Source organism: Lagopus leucura, unplaced genomic scaffold (assembly GCF_019238085.1).
Source record: "Lagopus leucura isolate 7727_CA_CO unplaced genomic scaffold, USGS_WTPT01 Super-Scaffold_100018, whole genome shotgun sequence".
NCBI lineage: Eukaryota > Metazoa > Chordata > Aves > Galliformes > Phasianidae > Lagopus > Lagopus leucura.
Genome location: NW_024962272.1, coordinates 9,045,739 through 9,061,762, shown reverse-complemented (window position 1 = coordinate 9,061,762; position 16,024 = coordinate 9,045,739). Strand labels below are relative to the sequence as shown.

At 37.1% G+C, this 16,024-nt stretch overlaps 1 protein-coding gene across 1 annotated transcript in view; it reads left to right on the top strand.

The window, feature by feature from the left end:
• Positions 1 to 16,024, top strand: part of TRPM6 (transient receptor potential cation channel subfamily M member 6) — an 81,512-nt gene that overhangs the window by 38,452 nt on the left and 27,036 nt on the right. The window contains exons 15-24 of the mRNA XM_042877321.1: positions 55 to 189; positions 1,095 to 1,375; positions 2,349 to 2,577; positions 3,068 to 3,223; positions 5,524 to 5,658; positions 6,448 to 6,576; positions 9,545 to 9,796; positions 10,695 to 10,869; positions 12,391 to 12,505; positions 14,065 to 14,264. Coding sequence (XP_042733255.1) covers positions 55 to 189; positions 1,095 to 1,375; positions 2,349 to 2,577; positions 3,068 to 3,223; positions 5,524 to 5,658; positions 6,448 to 6,576; positions 9,545 to 9,796; positions 10,695 to 10,869; positions 12,391 to 12,505; positions 14,065 to 14,264 — 1,807 coding nt within the window. The remainder of the gene's footprint in view (positions 1 to 54; positions 190 to 1,094; positions 1,376 to 2,348; positions 2,578 to 3,067; positions 3,224 to 5,523; positions 5,659 to 6,447; positions 6,577 to 9,544; positions 9,797 to 10,694; positions 10,870 to 12,390; positions 12,506 to 14,064; positions 14,265 to 16,024) is intronic.

Sequence of the window (16,024 nt, the reverse complement as noted above, 5' to 3'; positions counted from 1 at the left end):
CATCCCTAATTTGATTTTTTGCGTGTGTGTTTTGTTGTCTGCATTTTCATCTAGAGAGTGCTCTCCAGCTTTTCGCAGAACCTGTCTCATTCCCTTCATCAGAGCAATCAGATGGGTAGCAGAATGGGATCTCCTGAAAATACCTTGCATTCTCAGTTCTTCAGAACAGCACAACCTTACAAATGCAAGGTAATGTAATTGTTCTGAACTGTTCTTAGAACTGATTAGTCTACTGATCAGTTTTCTGAAAGATTTGCTGAAGACATATACTTGCAGGCTGTTACTTTGTTATAAGTTTTTATTGCCTATTTTTTATAAAGTAACGTACTCCTCCCATGATACTTTGTGACCTTAATCCACTTCTGGATAAAGGCTTTTATTCACTGAAGTAAATAAAATCTGTGGCATTCAGTTGTGGCTGGAAGTCTTCATATTTGGGAATAGCAGTAGGAATTTTCTGATTTTCCCTGTTTTTTCTCAGGATTGCTTATAAAAGTAACTGCACTAAGAGATACAGTTCTGATATCTCGAAAATGGCAACAATATTTTCTATCAAGGAAAGAATGTTAAAAGAGCAAAGGTCACCACATAGGTATTACGTATCTGGTATGTAACCATAAAGTTACATGAGTTCAATTGGCTTTATTAGAACTGAGCCAGGATGAACTCACTTTAGCAAGACTTTCTTTGCCTTTAGCAGAGAATACCCAGATAGGAATGTGTAGAAACTCTACAATATATGTGTGGCAGACAGTAAAAAGTAACTTTAACTATTTTAAGTCCTTTGGCTACATTTGATTTTCCTCTTGCTTTTTCTCTTGTCGTGACTCAAGTACATAAAAGTAGTATCTTGGTGTTTCAGGGACTGGAGACAAGGGATGGCAGTAAATGGAAGGAGTGTTTTTCCTCTGCAGATGTTATCCCTTCTTAGCACTAGTAATCTGACTATAATATTAGCTATGGTTTATGACTTAGATACATGTGAAAACCAAACACTTGGCTATTTGCAATTTGGGTTTGCTTGCAGTTTTCTTTACATGAGCCTCAACCATTCACAGAGATTTATTATTATTTTTTTTTAAACAAATTTATAGGAAAAATCAACTGCTTTCCATAAGTCTAAGAAGAAATTAAAAGAGAATATAAAATTTGCAGAAAACTATGAGTCATCTGGTTTTATCTACCCCTATAATGACCTCCTGGTTTGGGCAGTTTTAATGAGAAGACAGAAGATGGCAATGTTCTTCTGGCAGCACGGAGAGGAAGCCATGGTCAAAGCGGTTGTGGCTTGTAAACTCTACAGGGCAATGGCACATGAAGCTAAACAGAGCAACATGATGGATGACACTTCAGAAGAACTTAAGAAGTACTCAAAGTATGAGTTCTCCCTTTTTCTTAATCCACAAGGAGTGCTTAAGATTAGTGATTCTGCAGACTGTAGAGTGTAAAATACCTTCAGCTGTGCATTGTTTATAACGTACAGTGGAGCTCTGTATTAGTGCACAGTCTAATCAAGTGTTAAGGGAAATCTACTAGCATGTAATCTAGTTGCACAGTTGAAAATGAAAATATAGGTGAGAAATACATATCTCACTGCTAAATGGTTAAGTGGAAAGTTGAAATTTCCTTTGTGGCTTTCCTTATCAGCTTTATTTGTGAAAAAGCCATTATGGTACAACTGTATTAAACTTTTCAAACCAGCGCTAACAATTGGTAATAAGCAAAGTAAAACCAGTCCTTAAGTCCTGCTTTGTGTAACACATAAAAGGAAGTATTTTCCTGAAATATCTGAGTAAATGAAAAATGAAGTCCAAGAATTTTCTTCAAGTTTGTTATATCATTTCAGGGTTTCCTATGGCTTTGTAACTATAATTCCTCCAATTCAGAGTACAGTAAATTGTGCTGGCTTGTTACGTGTATAAGTCCAAAGTTTAATTTAAAGGAAGGTATATCTTCTGGCGGAGTCTCTTCAACAAAAAATGTTATAGGAACTATTGTAATAGAAGAGGTTTTTACAACTATCTGCTTTGCTTCCTCACAGTGATGAGTTGCTGAAGGAAATGCACAGCATTTTATAGGATCCATTTTGATCACTGAATGAGGTTAGGAACAAAACAAATAAAAAAATTAGAAAACAAGATGTCGCAAAAGTCTATGATTAGAACTAAATAATTACATTTACCCCCCAAATTATTTTTTACTCTATATATTGATAAAGCAATGTGAGCAGTGGGAGAAGACATACTGTGATTTTTCACTGAACTTCAGTTAATGGAACTCTTTGCAGTAGTAATTCTGAGTTTTGACAGGTCCCTGTTATTGTGACTGATAATTCTTTTCTGTTCTAGGGAATTTGGGCAGCTCGCTTTAGATATATTGGAGAAAGCATTCAAACAAAATGAACAAATGGCCATGAAGTTGCTGACCTATGAGCTGAAAAACTGGAGCAACTCAACATGCTTAAAACTGGCAGTGTCTGTGGGCCTTCGGCCTTTTGTGTCTCATACTTGTACACAGATGCTGCTGACTGATATGTGGATGGGACGTCTGAAGATGCGGAAGAACTCCTGGTTTAAGGTAACATCACTCTAACTTTCTGAGCACTTAGACGCTGTTCAAATGCTTTATACGTGTCTGCATGGTTATGAACTAGTCCAATGTAGATATGCTTGAGCATGGATTGGACTGTGCACATCTGTGAAAGAAAAGAAAGACAGGGGAAGGGAGGACAGTGTTTGCTTTGGTTTTACTTCTTTGCAAAAGCAAGTTGGGGAGTAGAAGGTGAATGCATATTCTGAGTTGACTCTGTTCCCATCTCCTCAGCATCCTCTAATCCCTTCCCACCTGCTCTCACTGCACTGCATTGCTGGTTCTCTGAGAATCTAGAGCAGTGGGTAGTTCTTCACAGACAGTAGGAGTGTGATGTGGCAGTTCCTGCTGTAGTGACTCCTTCCCAGGCCATGGAGTAGCTCTGCTTTTTTGCTATCTCTGTGCATGGAAATCTTTGGCCTCAGGACTATGCTTTCACTACTGAATTAATTTCCTGAATCTCATATTCCTCTTTTAGGTCATTATAAGTATTCTCCTGCCTCCCACTATCTTGATGCTGGAGTTTAAAAGCAAGGCTGAAATGTCTCACGTGCCTCAGTCTCAAGACTTCCATCAGTTCACATGCTACCATGGTGATCAGAGCCCAGCCAGCACTAAAGATGTCCTGTCTCTGGTTAGTCTGTGAGAAGCAGTCATTTGTGTCTGTTTGTTGAATGAGGGAGGAACGTTCAGATGGAAACAATGGCACCAGATTCTCAAGTAGGGCTTTGAGTCCTGGTTTGGGCAGAACCTGAATGGACCTTTGGCAAGTCACTTAATCTGTCCTGCACTGCTCATATTGAGAAAATAATTCCTGAACTCACAGGAATACAGAAGTTATAATTGTCAGTCAATTTTGCTATTATTTTAGGGTATAAACTCTCTACTCTCTTTATTCAAAGGTATCTCTAATTCTCAGTCTCTTGAGTTTAATTAAGTCTTCATATTATTTAAAGCATAATGTGCTTTTGGTTTGGTCACATAAACTTAGTACTGAAACACTCTATGGGGTCTTATATTTGCACTAAAGTCCTTGGATTTGAATGTAGAGAGTCTCTAGCATAGGTGAAGATTTTTCCCATTAAGATCTGAATTCCTCCAGGCTTCCGCTAAGCAGTGTTGTTTGTCCTTTTTCCTCATTTTTCACAATTCCTTGAATTAAAATCATCTAGAATTTTTCAGTGTGAGGCAGATATCAAACACAGAGAACTTCCTTCACATCAATGTTGATAAAGCATTGACTAGTGAAAACATGATTGTCAAGTGAAATGTGTCAGGCAGTCTTGCTCTTCCTACAGAAGACAAGGTATGGGTTGCCTTGGACCTTCTCAGTTCACTTTCAATTTGCATAAAATAAGAGTGGATTACTGTCTAGGGCTTTTGCTGCAGAATTGCAGATCTGTTAATGCCACACCTGTGTTTTTTATTTCTGATGTGGAAAACTGCTCAAATCTCTTACTCCCTGCAGTGCCTGTCTAATATAGTCAGCTCAGAAAGAGCTTTCTATGGGGTTAGGTAGCAGCTATGATACACACAAAAGGTGAGTTTTAATTACAGGACCCCCTGCAGTCTGGTGGAAGGCAGTGCAGCACTTTTTTCACAGGTCCCACAAAGGCTGCTTCCCTTCTAAACCAGCAATAGGTTTAACTTCTAATACAGACAGTTGTTTAAAACAAAAGTCTGGCCTAGTTTTCTTAAATACTCTAATATGAAATATAGTAGAAAAAAGTATAGATCATTTCATCAGTGTACATGTGACACATAGAACATTTTTTACATGTAGTTATAAATTCCACTTTCTTGGATATTGAAGTCTTTCATGGGACAAGTTCTCTTTTAGCTTAGAGAGGTTCTGGTGAGAGTATGTCAGGATGATTCAGTATATCAATTTCTCTGTTTTATTACTTTTCTGAATCAAAGATGATGGAAAAATATTTAGTTTTCTGCCCATAATTCAAGGAGGAGTTGTGTAATGGACATAGATCTCTAGGTCCTGAAAATGCTATGCTGCAGATGTGTACTAACATTAAGTCTTAGCATCAGTATTAGCCAAGACAGTTTACTAACACTAAAACAAAGTTCAATGAAGTAGTTTGGTTTCTCCCATCCTGACCAGCTATTATCTCTCTATAGTTTCATAAGGGTGCTCCATTTCATCTCTTGAAACTCCTTTCAAATTCTTCTGTTATTATTGGGGTTTTTTTGTTTGTTTGGTTGGTTGGTTGTTTTTTTTTGTTTTGTTTTGTTTTTTTTTTCCCAGCTGTCTGCTGCTGTGGGTCTGCAGCAACTCAAATTCTTGTGTCATGAGAAGGGTTCTTGTACATGTGTCAAACTGTGAACGTAGAATGATTTGTTTTTTCCTTTATTTTAATTTTGCTGAGGAAGAAATTATATATTTTTTTTCTAAGCAGATTTTGGGACAGAATATTTGTTTTGTCTTCATCTTCTAATGAGGCATATAATACATCAAAAATAGCAACTGGATTTCGTATTTATTACTTCATTGTCCTGACATTTTATGTGCAAATATATTTAGATTGTGTACAATGGACCGAAATAGGCTACTTATTTCTTTGCTTCGTAATGGCACACAGATGTGAGTGGATTTCTAGACAACACACTTAAGTCAAATAGAAGTTGCTACTTGTCTGTATTTTAAAGGTCTTGCTGAAACGAGAAACGTGTCAGAAACAGGACCAAGTTTAGGTCTGCTGATCTCTACCTGTTAATCATAAGAGCAAATACTAAGAGGTATTTATAGTAGAAAAGCTGTGACAGTAATGAAATGGTTGTAACAAGATAAAATCAAGCTAGAGTAATTTTTTTACAGATTCTGAACAAAGCATAAACATTTGTGTGTTCTGCTAACATAGCACAACCTTTGCTGTCATAGGCTATGGTTTCTTACTTTTAAAATGCTCTTTCCTTTTAAAGAAAGATTGTGATGTGGAGAAGGTAGCTCAGACGTCTGATGAAAGTCAAGTAGACGACGCACAAGGAAACCTGACTGGCACTAGAAAAATCTATGAGTTCTACAATGCACCGATTGTCAAATTCTGGTTTCACACGGTTTGTTGTTGCACAAAAACTTAGATTTCCAAAATTGTCCTTGATTTCTAAAGTACTACTTGATACCATTTGTTCTTGTTCTTTGCCCAGCATGGACTAACTGGTGGGGAGGAGTGGGAAAAGATGTGAATATTTCTCTTGCAATCAATTGCATGAAAATCTTTTCAGCTAAAATCACGTAGCTGCTATTGAAAAAAGCAGAGAAACAGCACACCCATCAAAAAAAAAAAAAAAAAAAAAAAACAAGGAAAAAAATCCTATAAGAGTCAACTACTTTATATGTTTTTAACCTCAGATATATTTATTGCATGTTTTGATACCTTTAAAGTATGTTTGCCATTGATTTTGTTCTTTTTATATTTTAGAAGGCACTTACAAACCATTTGTGATTCACACTGACTTTGAGAATGGCTACTTGGTCAGGATAAATGTACTGCCTTTATATTCAATTAACAGTGTGCAGATAATAATATCTATACAGAAAGATAAGAGATAGTTAGAAAAAAGGATAATAGTCTATTTCATATTTTGTGATTGGGGCCTAACTGAATATGCACTGCAGTAGTTCATTTTCTGTTTCCATCTTTTGAGCACCAAAGCACAAGTTTGCTGATTTTTAGGTTTCCCCAGAAAATGCTTTAAAGAGCTGGACTCAAAAATTTTGAAGTTCTCCACTTGTTTGAATATATTATATTCAAAGTATATTTGGTTATACTCAGGGTAATCATTTGTTATTATGTCTGCAGAAATTTTTTCATGCATCTGAATAATATACCATCTGTTTTTTAGATGGCATACATGGCCTTTCTCGTGCTCTTTACTTACACTGTGTTGGTGAAGATGGAACCAAGACCAAGTGTGCAGGAGTGGCTTGTTATTATTTATGTTTTCAGCACTGCCATTGAAAAAATCAGAGAGGTAAGCTTTTCCTTTCACACTTCCCTTACAATAAAGATATATTATAAACAACAAAATACAACTGACTAGAGAATGCCAAACCTTGAATTTTCCATTGGAGGGAATTTAGTGGAAGAAAGAATTGCATAGGGCAATTTTATTTCTGTGATTTTTTAAAATATGAAGATCTTTACTTGGGCTTATAAAATAAATCTTAAAGGTTGTCCTTAAATCTCTTTTTTTTTCTGGGTAAGCCACTGTTATTGTACAGCTTTTTTGAAAATAATTGTGCAAAATTGGGATTTTGAGCCCCAGTGTAGAGAACTAAGCTGTTAGATTTCCTATAATGAATATGAAGTTTGTCTGAAGATATCACTTTGAATGTGTTATCAATGTAATATTTAGAGTAACCTAAGGCTTTCTACCAAGTCAAACTGGTTTGCATGCATCAGTATAGGTTGGGGGCTGATATGCTGGAAAGGAGCTCTGTGGAGAAGGACCTAAGTGTCCTGATGGAAAACAGGTTGTCCAGGAGTCAGCAGTGTCCCTTGTGGCCAAGAAGACCAGTGGTATCCTGGGTGCATTATGAAAAGTGTGGCAGCTTATTGAGGGAGGCTATCCATCTCTTATGCTCTGCTGTGTTGAGGCCACGTCTGGAGTACTGTGCCCAAGCTCCCTAGTTGAGGAAAGACAGGGAACTACTGGAGAGAGTCCAGTGGAGCAGTGTAAAGATTTTTAGAGGCCTGGAGCATATGAGGAAAGGATAAGGGATGTGGGACTGTTTAGCTTGAAGAAGGGACTGAGAGGGAATCTTATCAAGAGGATGGGGCCATGCTCTTTCTGATGGTGCCCAGCAACAGAGGCGATGAGCACAGAATCACAGAATCACAGAATCACAGAACTGTAGGGGTTGGAAGGAACCTCCAGAGATCATTGAGTCCAACCCCCCTGCCAAAGCAGGTTCCCTACACCACGTCACACAAGTAGGCATCCAGGCAGGTCTTGAACATCTCCAGAGAAGGAGACTCCAGAACCTTCCTGGGCAGCCTGTTCCAGTGCTCCGTCACCTCACTGTAAAGTTCTTGCACACATTTGTGCGGAACTTCCTATGCTGCAGTTTCCAGCCGTTTCCCCTTGTCCTGTCTCCATTCACCACTGAAAACAGTCTGGCCTCGCCATTCTGCCCCCCACACCTTAGATATGTATAGACCTGGATCAGGTCCCCTCTCAGTCTCCTTTTCTCAAGGCTGAACAGACCCAGTTCACTCAGCCTTTCTTCATAGGAGAGATGCTCCAGGCCCTTCACCATCTTCGTGGCCCTCCGCTGGACTCTTTCCAAGAGATCCCTGTCTTTTTTGTACTGGGGAGTCCAGAACTGGACGCAGTACTCCAGATGAGGCCTCACCAGGGCAGAGTAGAGGGGGAGGATCACCTCCCTCGACCTGCTGGCCATGCTCTTTTTAATGCACCCCGGAATGCCACTGGCCTTTTTGGCCACGAGGGCACACTGCTGCCTCATGGCCAACCTGTTGTCCACCAGGACATCCAGGTCCCTTTCCGCAGAGCTCCTCTCCAGCAGGAGATTGGAACACAGGAAGCTTCATCTGAAGATGAGAAAGAACTTCTTTAATTTCTGGATGACAGAGCACTGAAACAAGCTTCTCAGAGTATATGAGAATATTTAAGTAGTATATGAGCATATTTTAGTATGGGAATAACATAGAATTTTTATGGCTGCATGAGAAAAAATTGAAAAAAACTGTACAAGGATTGTATAAGTGGAAAAAAAAAAAAGAGAATATTGAATAAATGGGGAAAAAAAAAAAAAAAAGAGAATATGAAATCTATGAAAAAGAGAATATGAATACCAAAGTCAAGAACTTTGAAGATCACTGTTGTGTTGTTGCACTGTGCTGATAGGCGGAAGTGGAAGCACCAGGTCTTCTTTCTTGAATTAACATTCATTGAAGACTTTGGAATTCATTTTTTCCTGATTTCCTTTGTCTGTGTACTAGTTCTGGCCAACTATCAAAGACTGTATAGGATGATGTGTCTAACATCCATCAGATTAACTGCTGAGGGTCTGATTAGATGTAACTACAAGCCTTTATTTCTCTAGTTTGTATCAAATAATGGTTAAAGCCTTAAATCCTGATTCTTCAACTAGTTTCTCATGAGAATTTCTCCAGCTGAATTGAGTAGGATCACTTGCTTACGTGAATGTTCAAATGTATAAATTATTGCAGGATAAGGGCATAATGTTTAAAAATCTTTCTTTCACTTGGTACTTATCAGTATGACCTTACGTAGCACTACATTACTGGTCTCATTCATGCATTGTGCAAAGATTTTATTTACAGCCTCCCAAAGATTCCACTTCACACATTTGCTCAGTGAAGCCTAAAATCCCTTTGGGGCACCTCACAGTTCAAGGAGCAAACATTTCATTCTTTACCTTGCTAGTTGCCAGCACTCTTTTTTTTAATCTGTCCTTGGTGTAAAATGCAAGGGTTTTGCTTTGCATTTTTGGTCTGAAAAAAGAGGACTTAATTTTTTTTCCATTGAGGTTAGGTTGATATTTTTCCATGATTATGGGCTTTGGAAAGGTCTTTTGCAGGTCATAACCATTCCTCAAGAAAATACTAATTAATTTATAACGATAAATATGCATAACCATTCTCTACTCCTTGCTGTTTTCTACTGAGGAACACACTCTTCAGTGTCTGGGTACAGGCTTAGAACTTGCTATTCCAAGAATATCTATCTTATTTGTCTTGTCATATTTGAGTTATATGATACTACAGATTAAATCTAAACCTCAGTGAAGATTGAATTGCAGTATGTTGTTTGTGGGTCTGCAAAAAAATAGAGAAAAAAGGGGAAAAAAAAGATAGATTTTCAAACATCATAAAACAGTTCAGACAGAGAAAGTTAAAGAATGTGATTTTCATGGATTTCTTTTCTACACGTTCTACCACATTCTATTCAGGTGTTTATCTCAGAACCTGGAAAATTCCGCCAGAAAGTGAAGGTGTGGATTTATGAATACTGGAATTTTACTGATTCGTTAGCTATCATCCTGTTTATGATTGGTTTTGGCTTGCGCTGGTCTGAGTCCCCTGTTCAAACAGTAGGGCGGCTACTTTACTGCTTGGATATAATATTTTGGTATGCCCGGCTCCTTGATCTTTTTGCTGTGAATCAGCATGCTGGCCCATATCTGACAATGATTGGGAAAATGGTAAGTATTATACTGTGGAACAATTTTATTGCACTCATGACATCTACTGAGATATCTGTGAAGGTCAGCAGTGACAGAAAAGAGCAATGGTCAAAGGAGATGTTACCTAATAACTCACAGTGAATGCATTACCTGAAACTACCATGATTTTTTCTGTTTGTGACTTGACAGTCAGATTTCAATTTATTCACAGAAGCCTTTTTCACTTAGTTCCTTAGAGAAGGGTTGTATTTGAGTTGAGTTTCTGATCCAGCCTGATAGTAGGAGGAAGAAAAATCACCATGTCTTGCAGATAGGCTCATTACTATAGATAATTCCCCTGGCTCTTGGAAACTGCCTCATTATATTTTACATTTTGATTCAAATAATTATACTCCATTTTTAGTTGGCAAAATTTCTCTGAGATCAAAGTTAATTTTTTTTTTCTCTTTTGGTATCTGAACTGCTGCTGAACTGTTGACTAGTCTTGAGGGACATATGCAGATTCCCACTGTAATTTCCCTCGGATCTTGGGAGCTATCTTATTAATACTTTTATATTCTGTCTTGCATAGTAATTCTGATTCAGTGTTAGAAGGGAAAATCATTTTAACTGCTGCTCCTTACTTTCAATTTGGAAAAAGATACCATGGATGACAAGCACCATCACAAGGCCTCTGCAATTTTCAGATCTTACTTAAGATCTTAAAGATTTGAGCAGAAGTAGGTCTTTTTAGTCCAGAAAGATTTTAACCTCTAGAAAATGTTTTTATTTTCTCTAGTGTATTAGATTGTTGACCTTGTTTTTGTATTCCTATTGGTAAAAGCAGTAACTGATTATCTTCTTTAAAATGTATTTGCATGTATATATGTGTAAAAAAATTACATATAATTAATACAGTTAATTCTTCAATGCCTAGACAGCAAACATGTTCTATATTGTGATTATGATGGCCATAGTTCTGCTGAGTTTTGGCGTCTCACGAAAGGCAATCCTTTCACCAGAAGAACTTCCTTCTTGGTCTCTGGCACGAGATATTATATTTCAGCCCTACTGGATGATGTTTGGTGAGGTCTATGCTGCAGAAATAGATGGTAGGTAGTTTAAATGTTCACTTTGACTGATAAGTTTTGACCTCACATTGGATTTCTTCTTTTTCAAAAACTTTTGAGTCCAAAATACAAATAGCCTTAATTTGTACAATTGCATGATTACAGATGAAAATATTTGTTTATTTGTATAAAATGAAGATTAAACTTTAAATCTTTCAAATTTAACTTTTGAAATGAAGCATATTACGAGGCTCAGAGCGGAGCACTTAAGGACTAATAATAAGCTAAATCTTGATGAGAATATTTGGCAGTTATATGTGCTTGTGACAGGACAGTTAAAAGCTAGTGATCTTTCAGAGAAAAGATAGCAAAGTTGCCGTAATGGGAGGTAGAATAAGGGGAAAGAAAAAAGGAAAGAGAACAATGGAAAATGTTTTTTTCACCATGGTGAGGTACCTGGCATCCTTCTTAAGCAGATCAACGAGTTAAGCATAAAAATAAATAGATTAAATGAATAGGAAAGATGTTGCGTTCTTGATTATGACATTGACCTTGATTCAATAAGGCAGAAGAATCAGTCACTCCAGTAATTTTTCATTATAATAGATAGAAAGCACTCTGATGCTACTACTAAGTCTTTGAAATAAAAAAGAAAGTATGCATATAGAAATAGGTATTTAAGATATATAGTTCAGCTTAGGCCTATTTCTTTTAAATAATTAAAGAAGTAACATCTGTTATCATTGCTGAAATTGTCACATGACAGATATGTGTCTTGGTTGTATAAATCAAAATACTTTTAATAAAAGTGCTGCACTAATTTTCACTATTTATTTCATTTAATCACTTAGTAATGCTACGCTTTTTGAAGTTTGAAACTTCAGAGATGATTTCTCTAATGAACCTGTATGCTGTAAAGTATCTCCTGAATTTAGGGCTGGTGTGTTATAAACGTGTTTTTAACTTTGTCAGAGGTCACTTTGATTAAAAAATTCTAAACATTGGAAAACTTTTATTTTGACAGTTGGAAAAAAAAAATCAGGAGGGATCTCTTAGTTTCTGTAATACATCAAAAATATCCATTGCCACATGTACATTTGCACATGAATTAATTTGGTTTTACTAAGGCTATAAAGGATTAATACTTCAGTAATGATAAAACAGTCTTGCAGCTGTATTTTTTCCACATAGTCACTGAAAGCTTTGTGACTTGCTTTAAAGATTAGTTGCTTTAAGGATCACTTTCAGTTTACGTGTTTACCATCTCTCGAATATATTGCAGTTACACTATCTTTCCCCTTATCAAAATGTTGTGATATCTGGTATAATAACTGATATTTATGAAATGGTGCCTAGAACTTCTAAATTACACCATAAGCTATGAGGGAGTAGGATCATGAAGAGGTCTCCTATCTTCCTTACGTGGAGGTAGACTTTTGACAACATACATTTGTGGAAGTTACCAAGGACAAATTGGTTTTTGCTAAGGCAAAGGAGCAGCATATGTCCTTGCTGTGCTCTGCTTTGACTTTCTTGCTAATGCTGTATGTCTTTCCCTTCCAGTCTGTGAAACCAATGAAGACTGTCCTCCTGGCTCCTTCCTCACACCATTCCTCCAAGCTGTCTATCTCTTTGTGCAGTACATCATCATGGTCAACTTACTCATTGCTTTCTTTAAGTAAGTACCATGTTATATTACTGAAAACACAAAACAAAACAAAACAAAACAACAACAAAAAACAACAACAAATCTCACCCCAACCATCCAAAGACAAATAATAGACATTTTGCCAACACTTCTGTGTTGATTGTTTTATGGTTTGAACAGAATATGACAGTGGACAACTCTTCTTGGCAAATAAGCAACTTTAATTCAGCTCTGAAATAATTTGTCCTTTGTTCTTAGAGATTGTATTTGTTGCACTGACAGCCTATATAATGTTCATCACAAGGTAGCACAAGATGTAAATTAGCAGATAATAAGGGAAGGGAGTAACAGCTTTGGAGGAGCACGCTCTTCCTTTTAGAAATTTGAAAATTCCTGTTGTTCCATGCAATTTTCTGTGGTCTAGAATTGAAATCTAACCATAGTGTATTGAACTATCTGTTTTTTAATATTTGCTGCCAGAGTAGGAGGCTTTTACTAATGTCTTTATAATGATTCTAACCTTTTGAGTTTTAGCAAGGAAACCACTGAAATGATTCAAGTTCTGTGTCAATATTAGTAAAGAACAGTGTAACCCAAGTAGTTAATTTTCTAGAATTATAGCATTTTTGGGGAAGTCAGCTGTAGGTTGAAAAAATTTCTAAGCTAGAAATGTAGTGATTAATATTCTGGAAAATGGAATGATCAGAACTCATTCTATTCCCACATCCAATTAGAAATCCCTTTCTTGAAATTGTAGCAAGGCATTAATTTTTTTCTTTAATACACTGATGTGGAATTGTAATTTGAATTATTTCTAGATTTAAACCTTTAGCAATGATGATATGTTAAACCTTCTGCTTAGTGATTTGATTGTTCCAGAATTGGGACCAAAAATGAGTATGAGCAATATATTTAATTATGCTCCCAAAAGCAAAGCTGATGTTTTTGTGAAAATATGTTGAGTGTTTAGTTTGACTGTGCAACTGAAACTGAAGTGCCAGAGGCCATGAAGTTGTTTTCCTTTACTTGGATCAGTCATAGTGCAGAGAATGCTCTGTACGACAGAAGAGCCATATTTAGTAATACCACTACTCCAAAGAGTAACCCACAGAAGAATTGCTTATGTAGCTGCCTCTTAAAGCACATATTTTGCTGTAGGAGTAGTGCCCCAAAAAGGCAGTAGAAATGTTGTTAACACTTTTCCCTTAGCTTGATTCATGTACTTAATCCAGTCCAAAGAGGCAGACAATGTTGAATTCCCACAAAGGCTATGTATTACAGTTTAAATAATCTGGTTGAGATTTCAAAGACACTTTAGGGATGTTTTTTTGCCCAGTTCCCATTAATGTAAATGGGAATTGGATCTCCCAGTTTGTTAGGCAGCTTTGAAGATCTCATTCTCTGTGCTGTAGCTGCAGGCACATGCTGCTGCTTTGTTAAATGAAAGTTGTTAAGCTGATTTAACTTCACTGGAGGAATGGGACTTTTCTTTTGTGTCACATCAGATCTTTAGACAGGCATCTTGTGCTGTATTCAGAAGGGTCCTCACAGGAATGTTTTACCTTCCTTATCCCTTTATGTCTTCTCAGTAATGTTTATTATGATTTGAAATCCATATCGAACAAGCTCTGGAAGTACAACCGGTACCGCTACATTATGACCTATCATGAGAAGCCGTGGCTGCCTCCACCTTTCATTCTCCTGAGCTACATTGGACTTCTGATAAACCGCATCTTCCGCCATCAACCCTCAAATGAGTCTGATCAAGAGGAAGGTGACGTTGGACTGAGTAAGCAGAGCTAATCAAAGGGCCAGCAGAAATAGCTTATGAAGAATATTTTGCCAGTCTCAAATCTCTTTGTAGCTCAGTTTTTCAAGAAAGAGATTTTCCAGGCCAGCAGCTGTTTTCATTTGCAAGCCAGAATTTAGTGTACCTGTGAGACAGCTTATAGGAAAAGAAGTGACTAGGGGAATGTGTTGCTTTTTATTTGGCTTTTGCTTTCCTCACTTTTTGTGCGTTGGTTAAGATGTAATGTAGATAGTAACAGTGAAGAACTTAGTCAGGCTCTGACTCTCAGTTTTAACTTTCATTGTGCTCAGTCATAGCTATTTTCGTTGCAGCTGGCCTATAACTGGCAAGATGTTGTAGACTTACCCTTCTGAAACAACATAGATATATCACAACTCAGACGTGAAATAACATGATGCTGACTTTTTCAGTAGTATAGAACGACCCCATTTTTAAGAAACAACACTGGAAGCCTACATTTTTGCACGTTTATCCTAGGAAGACTATCAATTCCTTTTTAACTGCCCAAAGTTCAAATGCTTTTGATTACTTTGTATTTTTTTTCTGATAACATTCAATGGCTTCTTCCCCATGTATCCTCCTACCATTAAGTTTTTACACTTTCTTTTTCTGGAGCTTAGGTAGTTGGGGTTTGTGGTTCATAAATTAAAGTTTAAGTGAAATGCCATTGAATTGGATGAGACTCCTGCTCTCAGTTCCTTTTGTAATGAGAATCATGTATTTAAGTTAGTTCAGAGTATTTTGAAGTGAGAGGTGCTAGCAGCTCATAAAAAAGATGCTTCAGCAAGTGACTCCTGTCCTTGACTTCTTATGGAGTACATTACATATAGCAGAGTCTGTTCTTGACTTCATGGCAGCAACTGGGGGTGTAATACCTGACATTTGAGAACATTCTTGATACCTAATAACTGATCTGATCAGACCCTTTTTGGGTTACAATTCATTCAAGATTTTCTCTACTGAACATGAAAGTGTCAACATATCTGCCATGTACAGATTTCAAAATTTACAGCTTTACAGGTTTCAAAAATGAGCTTAACTAATCAATGCTGAAGCAGCTTTACTGCTGCTCCTAGGCTCAGCTTCTTCTTCATGGATGAACGCATCAGCTTGCCTTTGAAGTATCACTGCTCTTTTTATATGCATGTGTAGTGTAAGTTACTGTCAGAGCACAGTGAGTTTCTTGCTTGCAAGGTACATTAGGCATCATGAAAATTCTGACTGCTTAGCATGTTCAAAAGTCCTGAGATAGAAGAGAGCTCATACCTTGCCTATAGTTTTCTCGGAAAGTGATTTTTTTTTTTCCTATTTATATGCTCTTGTGTTCCTTTTCTGTATGCCTGTATATTGCTTGACAAGTTTCTTGTACTTAAATTTTTGCTGTGATTAAAAAATTGCTTTTAGCAATGAGGATCCAGTGCCACCCTGTGGAAAATCAATGAAAATTCCTCACAGAGAATGTGAAATCTTTGAAGCAAGGTTACAAAGAGGTCTGAGGTAAAGGAGCTCAGCAGGTGATTCAGTGTCTCAGGCATGTTGTGGTGCTCCCCTGCGATGCTGTTTGTTACAGCTGTATGCACCTATTACAAACACAGACATGTTGCTTGGCATAGATAATTTCTTGCAAGCACAGTGGGAACTCTGGTGTTTAAAAAGAAAAGAAACTTGGAAGATGTGGAATTTGTATCAGAGAAGTAGCTTTCCTTCATATGCATTCCTTCATACTGACTTATAATTGA